General features: G+C 45.7%; 2 protein-coding genes across 13 annotated transcripts in view; one reads left to right on the top strand and one right to left on the bottom strand.

Annotated features, from left to right (window-relative positions):
• CIT (citron rho-interacting serine/threonine kinase) overlaps window positions 1–3,362 on the top strand; it is a 73,734-nt gene extending 70,372 nt beyond the window's left edge. For all 11 annotated transcript variants that reach the window (XM_037397021.1, XM_037397816.1, XM_037397725.1 and 8 more), the window contains one exon: window positions 357–3,362. In XM_037397021.1, coding sequence (XP_037252918.1) covers window positions 357–380 — 24 coding nt within the window. In that variant the 3' untranslated portion in view covers window positions 381–3,362. The remainder of the gene's footprint in view (window positions 1–356) is intronic.
• PRKAB1 (protein kinase AMP-activated non-catalytic subunit beta 1) lies at window positions 829–15,771 on the bottom strand. Of its 2 annotated transcripts, XR_005105799.1 has the most exons (9): window positions 15,658–15,751; window positions 14,060–14,234; window positions 13,016–13,182; window positions 11,172–11,265; window positions 10,079–10,193; window positions 8,661–8,794; window positions 7,781–7,849; window positions 4,541–7,698; window positions 829–4,359 (listed from the first exon to the last, which is right to left on the bottom strand). XR_005105799.1 is itself a non-coding variant. In XM_037397989.1 (8 exons), the coding sequence occupies exons 2-8, from the start codon at window positions 14,222–14,224 to the stop codon at window positions 7,621–7,623; spliced, it is 822 nt and encodes a 273-aa protein (XP_037253886.1). In that variant the 5' UTR covers window positions 14,225–14,234; window positions 15,658–15,771; the 3' UTR covers window positions 6,069–7,620. The 2 variants fall into 2 exon arrangements, 1 of the variants encoding a protein (XP_037253886.1); XM_037397989.1 differs by lacking the exon at window positions 829–4,359 and having other exon boundaries at window positions 6,069–7,698; window positions 15,658–15,771.
• Between the last annotated feature and the right edge of the window lie 5,929 nt (window positions 15,772–21,700).

The following is a 21,700-nucleotide window of genomic DNA, read 5'->3' as shown; positions in this document are numbered from 1 at the left end:
TTCGAACACCCTCCCTTGTGCTAGTTCTGTAACTGTGAAAAGCAGCTTGGCTCTGGAACAGGCTACACTCCTCCAGATCTGAAAGCAGAGCTGCCCTGACCAACAGAAACCAAGTTACTCGGGATGTGAAGGGGGGACAGTGTCTGGAGAGAGGCATGTGGGAGCCTGCTGTGTTCAGTGATGCTGATGGTACTTGCCTTTGTCAGTGGTTTCAGAATGGTGCCGCCAAGGAGCGAGCACATACAGCACTGGCTCAGCAGCGGCAGCAGTAGTTAGGTGATGTACTGCTGCTGGCACCTGTGCATGTGTGAGGAAAATATGTGTGAGCTGTAACTGTCATCTTATTTCCCTGCCAGGTCTGGGACCAGTCCTCAGTGTAAGTCTCAGCTAGACAAAGTTACTCATCTTGACCTGCAGGAAAAAAAAGGAAATACACTGAGTATATGCACGGCATATGGCTGCTGCCCAGTTACCAAAACAGCATTCCTGGGCAAAAGCTCACTCCGCATCGGGAGACGTGATGCTTTTGAAGATTGTTTGCAGCTCAGTTTAGTTTCTCTGCACTTTCCTGCACTCCTGTTTTTGCACTTTGTACTACTGTTACTCTTTCAAGCAGTTCATGAACTTTTTGTATTCACTTTAGTCCCCAAGTAGTACGCTGAGGAAATTAAAGGGGACTAGAGTCCCACCCCCGTCTCTATAATGTGGTTAGCACCCCATACCAGATAATTGATCTTAGTTCTGAGACAGGCTGGGAATTCCTGATGGCCTGGAAAGAGAAGGGCCAAGGTGAGTGAGTCTTTCAATAGAAGGTGTGATTGGATATTCTCTACAGAACACAAGGAAATTTACTTCTGATTAGTCTGTTCACCTGCCACTTCTGAAAGTTATTTTGTTCTCACTAAAATCACTCTAGAGCAGCTCAGAGGGGGAGGGAAGAACCCTGCTTTAAATGAGCCCATGTGCCCAGCCCTGAGACAAAGTGCATTACCTACAAGCTACTGGGTTGTAAGACTTTATCCAGGTCTTCTGCATGACAGTTCACTGCATGCTGCTGCACCATCACTGGCTGCTCTCTCCTTTTAGGTTGCTTTGCTGAGTAGTGTATTGTACCTCACCTGTAAATTAACTGAAACCTTTAGATTACGCTGCAAAATAACCGTTAATTACTCTGGAAATTTGGCAATGAAGAGTTAACGAGCCTTATTCTATGACAGGAATTACAGTCACACTGAACGTGGTCCCTTTGGAAATAACCCCGTAGCCCTGACAGTGTCACGTTCCCCAGAAGGAGCAGCGGCCCAGGGCTGGCTCCTCCCGTGACATGTAATTTGTCGTACAATAAGAACCAAGTGTCACGGCACAAGAGGATACTCACAATGAACAGCTTTAGCGGTTACTGAACACGCTTCGCCTTTGCTCCCACGTATCTAACCTCGAGCCATTTATTGCTTGCTATTCTCTTTTGCTGTGAACATGAAGCAGAGAGCAAATGATTTTCAAAGCAGGTTTTGACCATTCAATCTGCACTAGCAACATCCTAAGTGAACAACCACGTTCTTTACAACTGGAAAGAGCAAAAACTGCATCCAATCTTCCCTTGGCGCCACACTTAAACTTCTGCTAGTCCCTCACAAGCCTGTGCTAACCTGTTCTAGAAACCCATAAAAATTCAAATGCCTTGTCAGTGTCCTTTGGCGAGTTTCATGAATATTGTATCCCGTTCTCGTCTGTTGGGTTGTTTTAGGTCAGATGATTTGGCAGGAAACTTGCTGAAAGTTTTTGTCTCCTGGTCTGAATATTTGGAAAGGTCACTGAGATCAGTCTTTAAATCTTTGCATCTCATGGAAGATCTTCAAGACCTCAGAAATGGGCTTGTTGAGTCCTGGAAGTGTATATCTTGTGTCTTGTTTGTGAAATGCTTCCTGCTATAGAAATAGCTCAAAGGACTGTACATATTTACAAGAAACTTTATATTCGTAACAAAAAGGAATTGAATTGGTTTCTACTTTTTTATTGTAAACTGTGCGTTTTTCAACACTAGCTTTTTGTTTTAATGGTGGTTGTGGACAGCCATCTTCAGACACTGGAGGGGCCTCAGCTTAGTCCTCCTTGCTCTCCCATGAAGAAATATTGTAACGTTTATTTGCAATTGAAGCTTGTTAGCATAAATGAGGTTTTAGGTCTCTAAAAGTACAGGATTTTTCTTCATTACCTTTTTATTATCGACAAGGGAGGGAACCAGAGGGACAGTTCCAAGCTCCACCTGGAAAGTATTGAACTTTGTTGTTGAAAAATAACCAAATAAAAAAAATAACTATCTTGACTGGCATGGTGAAATGAACGCTTCCTTCTATAGAGAGTAACACGGAGCCATCCTGCCATTGCACCCAGCGTTAGAGGCTGTGTAATCTATAGGCGTCAGAGCTTACCAAAGAGCTAACCTTGGCAGTATTTAGCATTAATAGTGGTTTTTCCCTGAACAAGTAGCGTAAGTGGCTTCACAAAAACAAAGCATGTTCATATGAACTGAAACAGGTGGATTTGTCCAAGTATTTTACTAGAGCAGCAGCTGGCTGCCAACACCTACAGCTAAATTCTGCCCCGACGTACTTAACTAGAGGTACGGGTAGAGGTAAGACACATGTGAGTATCTGGGAAAACAATCTTGCCCTGGTAAACGACCCACACATCTTGAGCTGGAAAGAACCATCTTAATTAACAACAGTGTGATCTAACAACAGGTTTGGGATTTATCCCAGCAGTGTACTGGTAGCAGAATGGACTGAGACAGTTACTCATCCCACCGCTGTAATATGCTGGTGCTTTAAGGCCTAATAGCTGCAACTTTAAAAAAAAGAAAAAAAAAAAACCACAACAAAAAACCAAACCAACATTCACGAATTGAGTCAGAATGAGTACAACCTGCAGTTACTGTACATCTTAACTTATACCTGCTGGGAAAACTTGCTAGATCAGACTTAAATGTAAATACATCTATTTTTAACTGAACCAGTTTTTACAGGGTCTGAAGTATTCTTTCACAGGAAGAGGTTTTTAATATTCACACTGCTGCCTACAGTAACTTAATTTGTCCTCCTACTGTTCAGTGTTTTCAGTTCTGTGCACATAACCGCCCCCTTACCCCCAATAAAGGGCCTGTTGGAGGGTGTGGGGGTGGGTTACTAATAGCTCCTCTTACATTTTGGTCTACATGACATTCTTCATGAAAATGCTCTACATAAACCCCAAGCTGCTTGATTTTATCTATTGTGCCTACTATCTGATGTATATGATGAAATGCTAACTTGTTCAATGTTCCTTTATTTTACTGTGCACAAAGAATACTTATTTAAAGCTCATTGTTGCAGTCCTATGATGCATGATCAGAATTGTAACAAAACTAAAATAATCCAGAAACTGGTGGAGTAAAAAAAAAATTATTTATTGAGCCTTTTGATTACCAAGAAACATGCACAAATGCCCTGTCAGCTTGCCCACTGCGCTCTGTGCTGAAATTTAGGGGGTCGGGGGGGGGGGGGGGGGAGGACGGTGGCGGGGGGTTGTGGCAGAGAGCTCTTTTTACTTCTGCCGTAGACACAGACCATAGCGGCTTACTCAAGGGCCAAAAAAAATGACTGTAACAAAAGCCTCTGCATCTACCTTAAATCATGTGCTCTCCTAGCAACAGCCAAGAACAAACATAACAGCACAGACTGCGAGATGTGGGTGGGGAATGTAAGTGAGCTAATAAATCCATCTCTTGATCCAGCTTTTGCCTTTGGAGGGATTTGATTCATCCCCTTACAATAAGGGAACACTGTGATTAATCTAATTCGTTCACCTATCAAGCAGAAAACAAGCTGGGGGTGGGGGATAAAGAGTGAGAGCCCCCCACCCCAAAATGAAAACTGAACCAAGCAGCCTACCTCTTCCTTCAGCAGCGCCCTGCCAGAAAGCAGCCCTCCTGCAGATGCTCCCTGCTGGAGAGAAAGGGGGGGGGGGCGGGGCGAGGCTTACCTGGAGGAAGGTTGTGGCTCCGGGGAGGTGTCAGCTGAGGCCACCGGTGCCAAGGAACACCCCACCTCCGTCACCTGCCCGGCCTGGGAGAGGCCCTTGGGCCTGCGGGCAGCTGCGCTGGCTCACCAAGCAGGGGAGGGTGGAGGTGACCACAGAGTAATTCCCCTGGCCAGCCCAGGCGATGAGCTGCGCTGCTCGCTCCTCACACAGCCTGGGCCCCTCACCCTGCCGTCCGAGGTGCACACATGAAGCTTTTTTGGGGGCTGCAAAACCTAATGGTGCAGTGCCAGCTGCAGACCATGTAACCAAGTGCTCTACCCTCTGAGCCATGGCCATAAACTGCAAATTAAAAAAGAAAAAAAAAATTCTATAAAATAATTGGTTCTGTCCTGTGGTTCCACCACACCAGCACTGATGAAAAGCCTAGAGTGAGTCATGCACACATGTAACTGGGAAAAAATCCACAAATCTTAGCAATAACTAATGAGACCAAGTCCATGAACGCTGCTGTTTTGCATACCTGCATACCTTCACTTTCCTTTCTGTTTTCCATTTCTGTTTCAGCTTCTTTAGCCTCTGACATGTGAAAAACTTGTTTTTCAACTGAAAAACAAAACCGCACAACCAAACTTATTAAGTTACCTTTAAGCTGCTCTGCTCTTCTAGCAAAAAAAAAATGAATCCTGGGTCATTCAAATAAGAAACCTGTGGTTTCCTTTCCCTGCTGTCACTAAAAGCCTTTAAGAGGCTGCACTGCATGATTTCTGGCTGCCCATACACCCTCGCATCTACTTTTCTTTGAACACAGCTGAAAAAATACCTTCCAGCACCTGCCTCTCCTCTGCTGACACATGTCCCACCAAACCCACTTGGTTCTGCACAACCACACCCAGGCTGCTGCCACAGCACTTGCCCAGTGCCTGGCCCACCACACATGTGCCGCAGCTGTGGCACAGGCACCAGGCAAAGCCATGGGCACAGCCAGGCACCGGGGCTCACTTGCCCACAGCGCCACAGGGCTGCCGGCCGCTGGCCCTCACTCAGGTCACCGAACAGCTCTGGTGGCACCAGAGTGGGACCGCTGTTGTGCTGACAGCAGAGCACGTCACCAGAGAGGACCACCGCACCACACCGCTTCCCGCCGACAGCTCCACTGTGCTACCCAACACAGGGTCCAGCACACCTTCGTCGGTGCCGCTGTGGAAGGAGGGGCCACCCAGTTACCAACAGCACCATCAGGCAGGGAACTGGCAAAGGGGCTGTGGGCACACAGTTGGTCACACACCTGCCTGCACTTCTGCATTTGAACATGCAGGTGGTTTTGACTGGGTGAGTTGACCTTTCAACAAAAGCTCAAACCTGTGACATCAGCTACTGGAGCTGTGTCAGCCTGCTCTCCCGTCTCTGCTACTGACACACCTTCATTCGCTGCCCTGACACAACCAGCCCAGGCTAAAAGGACCCCCGATGTTCCCCGGCAAAGCGCACAGGCCTCCCTGCGCCATGTGCTGCCCTGCAGGTTCTGGCCCTGACCACACATCTCACAGCCTCTTCCCTGACCTCATAAGGCAGCATTTTCTAGTGCTAATAAATATCACACAGCCTAATCCAACGCCACACATGTGCCTGTGACACCACAAACCGTACCCAACCGGCCATCACAGGCTGGGCTGTCCAGGAGAAAGGCTTGGGGAAAAAAGCTTTGCTCGAAGGGTGGCTGGCTGGAACAAAGAGAAGTGACAAGACTGTTAAAGGCAATAGCAAGCTTTCCAGTCCTACGGAAATTATCACCAGAGCTTTTAGGTAACTGGACTCTTATTCTGCCTGTAAACTTTGCATCACAAATCCATACCGACACCTTTCTCAGCCTCTTTACCGATTAACTGCAAGCAGACACAGTTTCAAGCTGCATCTATGAATGAAAAACTTTAACAATCCACCAAGGCATAAAACTGCAATCAGGCAATCACAGGTTATAAAGAAAGAACAACTCCAGGAAGCCAAGGTTACCAGAGATGGGAAGGATAATAACAAAGCCAGTCACCCACTTTTCTTGAAAATGTTTTATTTCTTTCTGAAGAGGCTGAAAACAAAAGCAATTCCGTATTTCAGAATACCAAATGCTATCCATAGCACAGAATGAAGAAGAGTTTTCAGAGAAAATCATTGCACTAGACCCAGATCTACTCAAGACTTTGCCGCACGGCTCCCAGCAAGGCAAACCACCCTTCCGCGGGGGCTGGTTACACCAAACTGGCCGCTGCAGCTTTTGCCCCCACTCAGACTCCGCACTGATCTGTGCAGCGTGCTCTTCCCCCAGTCGCATGGGGGCTGGTTATCATTGGCACAGTCACTGGCACTCTCAGGCACCAAAAAAAAAAAAAAAAAAAAAGAGAGGGAAGGACCCAGCGGGTCACCTCCTGAGCTGGTTCCTCCAGGGCAGGCCCGAGGCATGCTGGCAGGCAGATTTGCATTAATGTTGCATTTGCTTTGGGATAAAACAGGCTGCGAGTACCAAGTCCAGGCAACCTGGCATACCTTAATCACCGAGAAAATATGAACAGAATAAGAAGTTGCAGAGATCCCCACAACCCGGGCTGGGGAAGCACAGGGACTGCACACCCGCAGTCAGCGCTGCACCCTGGCCCTGGGCCCAGAAGGGTGCAGTGCGGCTGCATCCAGCTGGCTGCAGGGCTTACACCGAGGGGCAAGTTTGGCCACTGCGATGCAGGGGACTTACTGTCACCTTCAGGCTGTTACTGAAGAACTAATCCCTAAACTGAACACATCGATTTCCTTACAGCTACTTGTGCCAGCTTAAGGAAGTCCTTACTGGTGACAGCAGGAGAAATTAGTTTCAAAAAGCAGATTACTGCAAGACACATGTACGACTTATAGAAAAATCCAGCCATTAAAAACAATTGTCTTTACCAGCAATTCCACAGGGGAAAAGTTGTATTTCAGTTCTCATGAAGAGAAAAACTACAGAGCTATTCACAGTAGAAAGAGTGCACCCCAGCCTACCGTAAAATAAAAACGAGCTTGTAGGTGATTGTGTCGCTGATTTTGCCTAGAAAAGGCAGTTACAAAAAGATCATCGATACTCACACTTACTTCAGCCACGCAAGTGTGGAACTTGCTGCTGAAATAACTGTGTGCTTGATGAGTTATGAAAGCAGTAATGGGCTCGCTTTTGCTGAGTGTTGAGCTCAAATAAGATTCCACAAGAATCCTGAATTTTCTAGACTTTGGGCTGGCTTGTTTATTACTTACAGTCTGCCTCACTGCTAAAGGTCTTTTACCTGTTGCTGCCCTCACATTTTTCAGCCTAATTAAATGGGTGTTTTTTAACTGAGCTGACAACGGGCACTGACACCTCTGCCATCTGTCTAGTTGCCATGAAGCTGCCATCTCTAAGAACTTCCAAGGTGGGACTGGGAAAATAAGGCAGATACAGGAGAACTTGGAAGTCTCAGAAACAATATGAAATCAGAGTTCGTTTGCTACAGCACAGAGCAGGAGTACATTTGGTTAAGAGAAGAATTTTTTTTTCTGAGACTGCACTGGCCCAGAACAAATGGTTGCAAACTACTGTGATGCTCATATTGGCTTGTACAGCAAAGTAGTCACGTATTTCTTCTTGTAACGATGTGTAGCACTAAGCACCATCACTCCATCCTACAGGAGATGGGAAACAAGTGAGCATATTACATGGTTATCTAAAAGCTGCACATGTGAGGAACATGCCGTGGCCTCTCACCTTGATGGAAAGCGCGTAGAGGTGGTTCAACATGACATGGTTGGGTTCAGGAAGTAGTGCAGGATCACACTGGAAAAAACAGAAAGCGAGACAGTGTGAAAACAACAGAACTCACAGTTTACTCATCACAGCGGATGGGAGATAAACACCGTCTGTAACCAGCCATACCCAAATACATCACACTGCTTCTTACGCAGAGTCCATCAACAGAAACAAAGATTCGGAACAATCAAAGATCAAACCCCCCCACAGCCTCACTGCGCTCATGAAACTCACTCAGTTATTTATGTGCTTCTGACATTTAACGGTGTTGCAATGGAAAGACTAAGGTTTCAAAGAGTAAAATAACAATCTAGTTTTCTTTTCGATTTTGAAGAGTCAACTAAAGGGGGCCTACAGGAAAGCTGGAGAGGAACTTTTGACAGGGGCATGTTGTGATAGGACAAGGAAGAATGGCTTTAAGCTAAAAAGGGGTAGATTTAGATTAGATACTAGACAGAAATTCTTCCCTGTGAGGGCGGTGAGGCGCTGGCCCAGGTTGCCCAGGGCGGCTGTGGGTGCCCCATCCCTGGGGGTGCTCAGGGCCAGGCTGGACGGGGCTTGGAGCAACCTGGTCTGGTGGAAGGCGTCCCTGTCCAGGGCAGGGGGGTGGGACTAGGTGATCTTTAAAGGTCCCTTCCAACCCAAACTGTTCTAAGATAAGTAGAAAAATAATTTTACTTCAGATTAATCAATCTGGACACACATAATAAGGAATTTAATCAACACAGCAACTATTCTAAGGTTTTTCCTGAACTGTCCCCTGTCTGCACACAGACTGTTTCCCCATCTGCTCACAACCTCAATGCCTTTATTCAGCAAAACAAACTAGTGTACTCACAGAAATGCCGGTGTCCTTATTCAGGATGACCTGCAACAGGTGGGGGGGAAGAATAGGTGGTGATTTAAAGCGCTCTTCTGCCTTACAAACATAGGGCTCCTGGTGATACGGTCCTGGGGGTGAACTTGACAATTCTGCCAGAGAGATGTTAAATATTTATTCTTAAATAGTCTGTAAGAATGTCTGCTCTTCATAGGTACATTTTACTGGTACTCCAAGTTAATTTTCATATCCAGGAACTTGCAGCCAAAAGAAATCAATGGCACGTAAGTACAAGAACTGCAGCAGCTGATGCAGTGCCAGAGGATCAGTCACTGCCCAAGAAGTCATTGAGGATGTCCAAAGTCTGTCTGACTTGAAACTAGCTGTGAAGATCTGGGCAGCAGAGTTCCGAGGGGCCTGCTGCTCTCCAGAATGTCACTGTCATCTCTGCCCAGCGCTCCTCCAGCAAACGCTTCATAGGAAACGCTGCTCTACAAGGTTACCTCCAAGGCAAGTACTATAAACATGGTACATACCTGTAAAAGGAAGTATTACTGCCACACCAGGACAGAGCAATAGGAAGAGCTCTTCAGAGTCTAAACCAGTACAAGGGAAGGCCATTACAGCACGTGGGGGGAAGGCACCTACTAGAATCTCCTCCTAGCTTCTGGAAGTGTCCAAGTCTCACAAATCACACTTTTCCTCCAAAAAGTCTTTGCCCAGGGCAAAGTTGCAAAGAGCAAAAACCAGCCAAACACACCTTCCACCTCAAAGGACAGTTCTGAAGGAGGATTTAAGGTACTACTTAAATCATGGTCTTCATCCCTACAAAGGTCTATAAAGAAAGGTGGCAAGACTGATCTCAGAAATGACTCAATCTTACCTCTGTTACACTAGAATATGAAACCTAAGACAAAAATAGCACTTTTATATTATTCTAAGATACAGATAACTTATACTAAACAGTGAGGATACAATATACGGCTGAGCCTGTGTTAGCAATGCTAGGATACACCTAATTTCTACCTCTTTAGTGTGCAACTTTTGACATCCTCAGCCCACATTCTTAGCAAAGAATTATGAACGACGTAGGCTGTCAACGTTGGTTTGATGTTATATGGTAGAGACTGACCCACCAATGAGTGTGCTACAAACAGCCATTTCACACGGCACAGCCAAACAAACAGCTGTTAAGCACCCATGACCTCCCCCTAATCAGATCTACAGTGACCTGTGTGGCACTATCAGACGCTTCCTCGTTTCTGCATTTGTCATTCCTGTACCTGTCCACAGAGCCTGACAAAAGTGGAGATTAATCTATACTGGAGTTTTAACTCCAGTTAAAAAGGAAGATAGCTTTAACTCCAGATAGAAAGGAAGATGAAATTTTTAACAGCTCTAAAAAGTGTGATATAGAACTACCAGTAAGCTCATACCAGACATGTCTGAACATTTTTGAGAGTCCACCATCAAAGCATCGAATACTTCAAAGTCAGTTTTCTTCACCTGTATGATGTTGTTGACGGTGCCTAGCTGGCTGGTTACTACAGGCTGGGAAAAGACAAGGTACAAAAGTCAGAATAAGAAAAGCTTACGGGACTACACAATCAGCATTACTAATAATGAAATATATTGCTTTTAAAATATGCTAGTGCCAGATACGAAAAGAGCTCACCATTGCTCAGTCAGTGTTAGGTTAAGACTGGGGGGATGCATGTCAGTTGAACCTGCTAGGCCCACAGCACTCAATAAATTCTTGGGCTATAGACAAGGCTAGCACCAGGTCTGGGCTGAAGACAACACTGATGACACAAGGAGCCAAGCTTTGCTTCTAGCTTCTATAGGGCTTTCTGATCCAGGCTAAGATCTACATCGCCTGATGCAGGACAGAGTTTGGTTGGTATTGCTGGTTTACTATTAAAGCTAAGACTAGAGTCCCAGGCAGAGGGTTCAAAGAGCTAATTTTACTGCAAGTTAAATCCTGTGAGGTTCTGCAAGGTTTGCCAAGGCAGCAAGACAACTGGAACCAATAGCTGTGAATGATAAGTTCTGAAGCCGGTAGGGACTGCTAGACAGGCTAGCGTTAAAGCTCATTTTACAGCAGAGGAGGAAGAAAAGGCCTGGTAGATTTTGGCACAATTACTGGATTATGAAAATATCTAGAGCAGCAATAGCAACATTCTGGCACAGACAGCAAGTACGGCACGGAGTGATTTGGGCTGTCAGCAATGCTAGAGTGCTTTAAAAGACAGTTTGGCACTAGACAAGAAAAGCTCGCCATCTCTTACAAAGCAATACCCAAGAGAACTTGTCACCCATTTGTTATGAAACCTTCTGTCCTTTGAGGCGGTCAGTCTGATCCTGCCACCTAGGTCAGCTGGGACCAGAAATCTCACCAGCTTAAAACAGTTTCTGTTGTTAACAGATACCTTCTCTCTGAAAAGGCCAGCCACCGGTACAGAAACTAGCCAGGTTCTCATCCTCAGATGCTTCAACTGAACAAATACAGTGAATCAAAGCAGACATTACCTCTGAAGGATCATGCGTCCACTGCCCATCCACAAAGAACTTGTACTGGTGCTCTCCTTCTGGCAGGTCCAGGATTGCCACAAAGTTATTGTGACTGGAATTTAAGACAAACAATCAGCCCTGAAACAGTCTGAAAAGCACATTGACCCATAAACTGTGACAAACACTGTAACAGCATACAAGCCACCTTAACAATGCAAAAAATTAAAAAGGCAGTGCTGCATTTAAGAGAATCTCTGATGTAATCTAAAGGTAAAGAACCAAATTACGGTTAATATTAATGATAGCTTCCTCTGCAACAGTAAGTCCCCACGCATTCAAAATCAGTACCTGCATTCCTGGCATCAAGTAATTGGCACTGAGCTTTTACAAAGTCATCCTCAAATCTTCACGTTACTTGTCAGTACGTGAGACCTCATTTTATCTGTGAGACTCCTATTGATGTAACAGGATCAGCTTACTCGTATTTCCCTGCCTTTCAGTATTTGCCATTACATTTCAGAGATGCCTATGGAATAAGTGAACAACGACTAGAAGATGAAAGCAGCAACTCAATACTTCTGAGTTACTTTGGGTCTGAATAGCTGCTGCTTGGTAATTTTGATACTCCTGTGCTGTGAACTTCCTGATTCTTCAGAAGTCTTTACCAGCATGTCAGGAGAAGCTGAGAAACAGTTGAAGCTATATGAACAATTCAAACAGGCCACAAAATGCCAATGTCTCTCTTTACTTCCTCTCAGGTAAGGAGGGCAAGCATACAACCACCGTGCTAGCTTTGAAATTTCAGTTTAGAATATTGAAGTCTCCTACTCAAGCATGTTTGATTCAGTAACATGATTTTATCCAGCCTCTAAGGAGGTCCAAATATTTCCTTTCCCAGAATACCTAATCTGGTGAGAGACAAACTTTTTTTTTTTTTTGGGTAAAGAGACATTTTTATCCAGACTTCCAGACGCCATTTCCTGTCTCCCAGGCTTTCTACTTAGGAGTATGATAGTAACACTGATGTTCCATTGGCCTCTTTTCCATCTCCTATCTTGATAATTTATTTCACATTCTTTATGCACAGAAAAATCCTCCCATACTGTTTCATCAGGCCACTCTACCGCTCCCTCAAGTTTCCTAATAAATTAAAGATGCCTCTGCAGCAATGACAATGCAGGTAGCCACTCAATGAGATAAGAAACACCAGAAACTGGCAGAAGACCAATCCTTCACAGACATGTCATTGTTGACAGACAACAGGGCTCAGCCCAACAGTTAGATACAGACTCTCTGCCATTCATTACGTTTTACATTTTTGAAAAAAAAAACCACCATTGGTTAAATGAAGTACTTACGCAGGTACAGATTAAGCAGAGCTCTAGAGCTCTCTAGCAGGAAAAAGCAGTTGGTACCTTAAGACAGATTCATTCTCTCATTTGTGTAGTTTACCAGCAGGTGTCCCAGGCCCAGAGTTTCCCTAGCAGAATTTGGACCCTTTGAGCTGGGCAAAAGGTATGGCAAGAAGGTACGTGTGCCATCAGAGACATTATGTTCAAAACCCAACTTCACCTGACATAGCCCAGCTCTACCCCAGGTAGCAGACTGCACACCACAATTTTTTTCGGGTCATTCGGGCACGGTGCCTAGTGAACACCCCACTCCTTCAAAACTAACACACAGCTCAACTTTTATCCTGTGCCATCCAAGGATAAAAAGTCAGATTCTCATCAAGGGCTTGAGGAGAGAAGCAGGACAGTGGTAAATCCAAGATCGATCTGTCAACTGACCACCTTTCTCACTGCTCTAAGTGTTCCAAGTCCATGGGGAATATCACTGACACAGCAGCAGCAGTTTATTACCTCCTTGTCAGAGGAATTTTACTCCAATTGTTAAAGGATCCAGATAGATAGACTTCTTTCCCTCCTCCAGTCCAACGAAAGACTGTTGGTCGAGCTTGAGTGGGAGTTTTATCATTCACTTCCAGATCTTGTTGCCAAGCTAGAAATTCTTCTTTCTCCAATGGAGCCTACAAGCACAATATCTTAATCAAAAGAAATTCTTTCCTTGCAGACTCAGACAACCTATGTTTTTACTGAAGGCGTTTTTGCGCTCAGGCATGATTCTCCAAGGTACAAGACTACAAGTAGTTTTTGTCAGAGGAAGATTAGAAACTACATTTCTAGATGCTGTTCGCAAGTTCATTTGCACAAATTGCAGAAAGATGTTAAAGACTTTCAAATCTGCAGAAAGAGCGGAAAGCAGAGTAATCTCCCTCCCTCCTGCCTAAATTAGATTAAAAAGAAATGGCTTAAGCTCACAAAAGTCTTCAAATACACAAATATAAGAAAAGGGAGAAAAATAATTAAGAAGAAATATGCTTAGGAAGGATTTAGATTATACAGATATCATAGGCACAAAATTTGTAGTTAGCGGAAAGATTACGAATTGTCTATAGGAAACAGCTCTGTCCAATAGTCAAAATCTAAGTACACCTTCCTGTTATCCCTATGAAACAATACACAGCAAGACGTTTCTAATGATCCATCTAATACAGAGCAGTCAACAAATCTTTTAATATGAAAAATAGTAAGACAGGTAAAATATCAGCGGTAACTACAAGAGCATTAAGTATCCAAAGGCAGTTAGGGCATTGTATTTACAGCTTTTGGTCAGTTATATTTTAGTTTTTCTACAAATAATTCTTGCTGGAAACCATGACATTATACTCATCATACCTGCTTGAACATCAGCACGCTCTCTCTCCTTTGTGTGGGAAGCAAGGCATATGAGGCAGTTTTGTGTATAAATTCAATGACAGAATTACTGAAGGCTGCTAACAGCACCTGCATTGGATAGCATTCCCAAGCTGGTAATGTTAGAAGGCAAGAAAAAACCAGAAATACCTTCATTTCCTCTGAATGGAACAAGTCTGTATCTTCAGGACTATCCATTAAGATTTTTGGCCTATCACCCTCTTTCGTACTGATGGCTCCTCCCGAGTTGTCACCTCGGGATGCCTTATGCCCATGACGCTCCAGTCCAGCTCGCTCGCTGCTTGTGTTCCCCATTTTTAAGGACCTAAAAGACCAGGAAAAGCCAGATTAGCACATGTACTTTTGAAGCTAGAATGCCAATAGGCAGGAAAGCAGCTCATCAGTAGACCTGGGCTCTGTTTCTGAGTTGTAAAGTCTAAGAAACTTCGTTAATACAAAATGCTAGCATCTTAAAATTATATCACACTCAGAACAAATACATTAAATGACAATTTTTAGCTACTCTTGACAATGTGCTAGATATCCTAGCATCTCTGCAAGACTCAAGCCACTCTAAAAGTTGCCCAAGCAGGTATCTGTCACTGCAGCACACTGCTACTCTGCTGTCCCAAGGTAAATACCTGCTGTTTTGTCTTCTGAATACCCATGTATATAACGTTTCACTGCACTAGCTGTAACATCAGTAGAACTTTCTGTCAGAATGCTGCAAAAGCAGCCTACTAGAAATATAACTTCACTAGAACATAAAGTTATCTCAGGCAGCAACCTGCTAAGGTTCCTTACAGTGGCTGGCTGCGGCTCTGAAGCACAAAGACCACACAGTCCTGCTGTACTCTGCTGGAGGCTGCCTCCAGTCTCTGCCTTTCTCTGAGAGAAGCAGGCGCGTGCTGCGCAAGAAACACAATGCTTCTTTCTCTCCACAGCCCTGTGGCCACTTCCACAGGCAGAAGGGACAAGACTGGATGTGTGCGCCACATCTTATCTGGAGGACTACTTACATGTGAAGAGTGGCAACCTAGAAGTGGCCAAGGGGGGTGTGTGGAACCACACAAACAAGGCCTTGGAAAGCACCCAGTGGGGTACAAGTACATGTCCAGGATATTGCCCTGTTTCCTGTAAACTTGAATTACAGATATTGCCCAACTTCTAACTGTACAGACCTAAGCTCAGCCACATCCTAAACCTAAAACCAGTGTTAGAGCATGTGTTTTAAGTAACTAAACAACCAACCAAACAATTTAACTGGCATGATAGAAAATAAGCACAAATACAAGTATTAATTAGCTATATGAAATTGCAACAGCTTTAAGCATTCTGTAAGCTTTAAGCACTTAAATAGCGACTTGCTGGTTCTGTAAGATAGACTTTAGGGAAGGCCCGAATGAAACCGAACCTCCACTGAAGTTCTCACCAGCAGACACACCTGTAGGCTCTACCTGCCGAGCCGACCCACGCCCCGCCGCGGGCAGCCAGGCAGCCGGTGCCTCCGCCGCCCGCCTCTCCCCGGACCCGCCGAGCACCCCGGCAGCCGGCACGGCTCCCCCGCAAGTACCCAGGAGCATATTACACAGCCCACCGGAGCTGCACCCGCACAGCGCCAACCGGGGCAGCAAGACCCAGGCCTTGCAGCCGAGGGGCACCGCACCCGCCGCCGTCCCCACAGCAACCCCCGCCAGCCTCACCGTCCCCAGCCGCTGCCCCGGAGCCCCCCGGACGCATACACTCACCTCCCGCCGGCAGAGCCCGCCGCTGCCGCTCCTCCGCGGCGGCGCTTCCGTTTCCGTCCGGCGCGTCCCGGCCGCCGCTCCGGGGGGAACCCGAGCCGGGCGCGCAGGTTCCGGCGCCGGCCCCCGCAGCAGCCAGGCCCCCTCGCGGGGGGGCAGCCCCCACACCAGCTTAACGGCACTGCTGAGCGGGTGCCTCGGGTAGGAGGGCAGCAGGGCAGCTCGGCAGCTCAAGGGCTCCGCATGAGCCTGTGGGAGCCGCTTTCTCCCAATCACCGGTGCAGGGTTTGGGGCTGCGGGTGAGCGAGCACGGGCTGCGGGCACCGGGCGAGGAACGCATTTCCCCTCTTCAAACGGGAGCCAGGGCCAGCCGAGGGGACGCCGACCATCAGGGCGGCAGAGGCGGTCTGCGAAACCACCAGGCCACAGCTCTCCTCTAGGGGAAATTTAAGCCCTTAACTGAGAAATGTTTCTCAAATTAAATTACATCTTCTGTTTCTCTAACAACTTTCTCTAAGCATTTCCAATTACACTAGCTCATTTTACCCTTTGCTCTTCATCAGCTGTCGCTGTCTTTCCTTTACTTTTCTAACAGGCACAAAGCTGCAAGGACTGGCGGATCCTGGGTTGGCACTGCTCTTTACAAGGAAATTGTTGGGTTTTTCTCAACCAGGCGAAGCAACCTGCAGACAGAAGGGATTCCTACCAAATCGAAGTGTATCCTTGGTGGCATGCTGTTATGTGGTGGGAAGAATTCTGCTGAGATGGACAGAGTCACTGTGCCTAATGGCAAGTGCATGGCTGGCTCCTGCAGCATGTTTTGAGGAACAGCTGCTCCCAGTTTGTCTTCCGTGGGTGGAATACCTCGGCACAGAACAGGCTGCCGGAGGGGTGTAGAGGAATGTCTGTGGGCAGCTCTTCCTCAGCCCCTGCAGAAGCTACCCTGCTAGAAGGTGCAGCTGTTGGTATTTTGGTATTTCACACAGCTTAACACCCCTAAATTCTTTCTCCAAACCTAATTGTTTTGTTCTTCTCCGTTCTTTTTTTGGCCAGCAACAATGCACAGTGGGCTGGTTGTGTCTGCAGAATAGGCTGGAGGCACACGGTACCGTGTCTTGTCCATCACTTGTCCAGTAGGACCACTGTGCCCATCTGCACAACAGCCAGCCTGACTCACTGCAAGCAGCAGTACCTTCTCACTGTGGGGCCCATCCTCGCTTCTTTGCAATGGTTTTTGTTACATCCAGGAACCACAGATAGGTAAAAACTGCAGGATGAGGACTACTAATAGCTCACAAGGCTGTGGTAAGCAGTCTACAGTAGGTCCAAGAATTATTCACAATTCTGGTATTAAAATGTGATAGTTCCTCTCTACTTGGTGATGAACCATCCACCTGTGGCATGCTGCATGCGAAACCCTTGGGGAGTTACCGGCCTGTGGACAGGACAGAGACAATGGGTACAGGCATCTCAGCCTCCTGGGTGCTGGGCTTCACTGTTGCTACCTTCTCCCTCTTTTCCCCATCACTACTTACTCTTCAACCCTGACTCTGTCTTCCCTCGCTGTCAGTTGTGACAGGCGGGTGTAGCAGAGTCCAATAGCAATCAGCCTGTAACTCATTTTGTGAGGTGCCTGGTCCCCACAAATTATGAGGGCTGGATAACATTACACCATAAACAAGAGTCTTGGGGGGGCGGGGGGGCGCTTACCACTGCTGCCCTGCCTCCTCAGGGGCATGTCTGTACGCATGATCCTCACATGCACGGGAATATTGTTTTCTTCGCTCAGCCTGAGTGGGAGCCCAACCCCCCTTACAGCTGTTAAAGCAGGAGATGTAGGAAGCAAGAGATTAGCTAGACATGCCACAAGGGCCTGGCACAGCTCATCCATCCACTGATTTTCTGGAACCCCAGAGTTTCGCTCCTTCCTTTAACAGCATCTGGGAGTTCTTGCCTCCTTCCATACTCTGCAACCTGAAGGGAATAAAAACTCCCCCTCTTTCACTCCATCCAGGACCAGCCTCCACATTCCAAAGGAAGACTACGAAGTACCTTTTCTACTCCTGCCTCTTTACATACCTGTGTTAACTTTCTTCTTCTTACTGCCAGATGAGTATGCAACGGATGGTGAACTGGTTCACATTCTTCCATCAAGACTTCCATGTGTCCCAAATGAGGTTCCTGGTTAACTTCCCTAGTGAGAATGTCAGAGGTGTCACTTGCCATGGAAATAACTTATCATGACAACTCAAAATTTCTAGTTTTCTGAACTGCCACGTTATCTCAGACGGGGGACACAGTAACAGACCACTCACTAAGCACTCCTGACATTGGTACCAGAATAATTTGTTCCTTAGCTGTTCAGCTGCGTACATTACATTGCATTACAGTTTTGGGGGATGCCCAAGCATAGTGACTGTAAGCATTTTCACTGAGAAGAAGAAAAAGAAGTTGGTAAAAATCTCCTTCTTGCCTCTGACACTAACTGCCAGTCTTCAAGAACACTCTTAATCACCTTTGCTTTTAGCTTTCCATCAGCCAAAGGAAGGATACTAGGTTGGGTGAATATTACAAAATCTTTTAAAAATTCAGAACTGCAGATTGTTTTATTCTGGTGTATTCAGGACCCTGCTTGTGTTTACTACCCACATTTCCATGGAACAAATACTGACCTTAAGTAAACATTAAATTTAGACATCACAAACCCAAATACTAAGTTCTGGTATTAGCAATCACACCAACAATGTCAATGCCCTAGGATTTACAGTTGTCTGCTCAGGAAAAAGACCTCATATCGTGGAAAACAGTGAATCACAACAATAGTTTGAATTGCAATTAACAGGCTGGAGGGTAAAAAGGTTCAGGGGAAAATGTAACTGAATAATTCTGAGTATGAAATTCCCTTGGAAAAAAAGCACAGTCCACTTTCAGACTGTCCACAACCCATAAACCAAGGTAAAAGTAATTGATTAAATGCTACCACCTCATAGGGCAATGTGAGGTTTTAGAAGTAGATGCTTGTAAAAAAACCTGCAGGATGTTAAGAGTCACATGGTCTCTATGTTATTTACCATGTTTTATTTACCAAGCAAAGGTCAGCTGCTTTTTCCCTTGCTCACATCTACCTTCTCTAATAAACTTGAACTAGGCCTAGCCTGACTAGACTCACACAGAGCATCTTATTCAGAAATTAATTTGAAGGCATTTTGGTTCTTGGCTCATAAGATCATGAGACTCAGCAGACTTCATCAAAGCTCTAACAATCATGACAGAGCACTTCAGTGCTGTACAAGCTGAGGGGTCAAGCAAAGTGACATCTTTACTACTGAGTCATTCTACCCCCTTGGAGATATCACTTTCTTCAGCAGCTGACTCATTTTAAAGAAAGCAAGAACCAAACAGGAGACACCTGTGTTAGGGGAATTAGTCTTTGATTAAACGAGGTGAAGAATGGCCTTACAAACGTCTCAGGCACAAAAAGTCAGAGCTAAACTTGTGCTAGCCCCAAGGAGGGGATGGCACTCACAACCACTTGTGCTCTAGGCATAACCTCACTTTCATTGTTTGGATTATCTCCTGGAGTTAGTTAAAATCAAAAGGCAATTAAGTCCCCACCGAACACTGGCTGAGATATGTGTACGTGAGGCTGTGATGGCTCACCCTTACCACACAGCCTGCTCCAGTGCGCAACCCTTAACTTCAGTGGAGTTTCCCCCTTCTGTTACCCCAAAGTATGTGTTGAAAAATAAACACAGTGGCCTAAATTCTCGGACTGTGCAGACTGATGTTCTGATGAATACATTGACTTCTGGCAAAGTTCTTTTTCCTTGACATGATGCAAGCTTATTTAGCTAAAGAGAAGTCATAGCAAGCAAAGTGGAAGCTGACTCAGCCCTGCAGCCAGATATGACAAAACCAGAAAAGCCATCCTCAGTCATGAGCTGGTAGATCAAATTCAGACATGCCATAAATCACATTATAAAGGACACATGAGCAAGTGCTTCTTGTAGCTTCTGTGCTGTGGAGAGTAAGCTCTGTGGTAGTGGCAACAGAACTTATCCTAGAGTTCAAGTCAGGATAAATTTCACTGCAGAAACCTTCCTTTCTACCTTGGGCTCCTAAGTATGTTCCTCCATCTTTACATTGGCGGAGTGATCTGTTTCCAAACCCCCTCCCCTCCTTTTAGGTCACTTGAATTTAGCCCATTTTGCAGGCTGCCAGGGAGTGATGCAGAGGAAGTTGGGCAGCCTCCTTAAGGACTCACTCACATTTCAGGGACACATGCCGTTGCTGTGCATGCAGAACATGCCGTTGTGCTTGGGAAACGGAAAATTGTAAGCACATGTAAAAATCACTCATAGATCACTGCATCCCTTCTCAACTACTCTACTCCAACATAACACCAAACACTTTCAGAGACTTACTAATTAAAAAATTAGGTTGGAAACAGGAGGATAATAAAAGGAAGCCAAGATTCAAGCAGTGATTCAGCCTGAAGGCCCTGCCTGTGAAAGACGGAGGGCTCAGTCTCAGAAGAGCTGCCTGCTAGGCAGCAGACATGCAAACTATGCTGCACAGGCCTTCTGACATCTCTGACTTTGCCTGGAGGCATCTCCTCCAAAGTCAGGGTAGGTTCCACATCTAGTCAACTCTGAGTGTACCCTGTTAACAGGGGTGAAGGTTTGGTGATAGGGACTCTTCCCTCCAAGAAGCAACATGTTCTATAAAGGCTCCTAAACAGCTGCCAGGTAACCAGAATGTGGCTTACCAGGCTGGCTGTGAATCAATCCAGTGACTTTATTACTTGCCTTGGGGAATCCAGTCCTTCAAATGCACCCTCTTGTGCACATGTGCACACAACAATCACAAAGTAGGAAGTAATTGGGAAGATGACCCAGTCTCTCCCCTACTGATGCAAATCAGTAACAAAATCCATCTTAAATAACCAGCAGACAAAGTTAGGGTCCAGGTGAGGAAATGCATCTAAAAAGAGATGCTTACACACCGTTCCAGCAGATGCATCTGGACTGATTCTGAGTGATGGACATTGTGGTACCAAACAGATACAACCTATCTCCAGGCTGAGAGGCAGAACACAGTTCACAGTGTGAGCACATACCCAAAGATACAGGTACAAAAGCAACAGCTTCTGGAGCTTTGAGACACACTGTTCATGGATCATGGCTGCAACCACATAAATCGAAGAGCCAGTGCTGATCTTTGAGTCACAAGTTGTAAACTCCTGGGTGTTCCTGCAGGGAGGCACCCTAAGAATTTAATTTCATATCGTCCCCTTGAATTTTTTTTTTGCTGTGCAATCTGATGAAGCATATACCACATGTTTAAGTGTCTGGCTGACCCCCTTCATACGGCAGCAAAGAAACTCCTCTTATATTTAGAAGCCCTCTTCTAGGGTTACATATCAAGATACATGCACATTGCTGTTTTGCAGAATGCAGCTGCCCCGCAAGAAACGAAAGATGCTGACATGATCCAGGAGCTGAGGCCAGCAATTTCAAGTTTCCATCTGTCTCTGCCTGTAATACACGCAGGAAGGAAAAGAAAGCTCGACTTCAGGCATTAGTTGGTGTGCCTTCAGCATGCAGGAAGACTGCATCAAAAAATGGAAGCCTGGAGAGGTTTTGTTGAAGACACTGTTCACCTGCCCAAAACACAGATGTTGAGTTGAAATATGTTTTACTGCTTTCCCCCACCTTATGTCATGAAAGAACATCATTCAGCACATATATGACAGCTCCTTTTTCCTTCCCCCACCAAAAAATGATAGATGCAATGCAGAATGATAATAGGCCAAACCTAAATCTAGATGCATAACGATTAAGACCAGCTAATTTCCAGAGACTGTTATAGATAATGAAATTTGTTTATGTGCCCCTCAAAATATAAAGCAGGCACTAATTCCTCAGTCAGACAACTGCATTCTGCTTTCCACACTCACTGCTGTCACCAGGGGTCTTGCTGATTTGGGCAGTAAAATGTCATTTAGCTTCCCTGTATGATACCTCACTTTGTATGGGTATGTCGT

The sequence above is a fragment of the Falco rusticolus genome, chromosome 1 (genome assembly GCF_015220075.1).
Source record: "Falco rusticolus isolate bFalRus1 chromosome 1, bFalRus1.pri, whole genome shotgun sequence".
Taxonomy (NCBI): Eukaryota; Metazoa; Chordata; class Aves; order Falconiformes; family Falconidae; genus Falco; species Falco rusticolus.
Note: the sequence above shows the minus strand (reverse complement) of the source record. Positions and strands in the feature narration are given on the sequence as shown.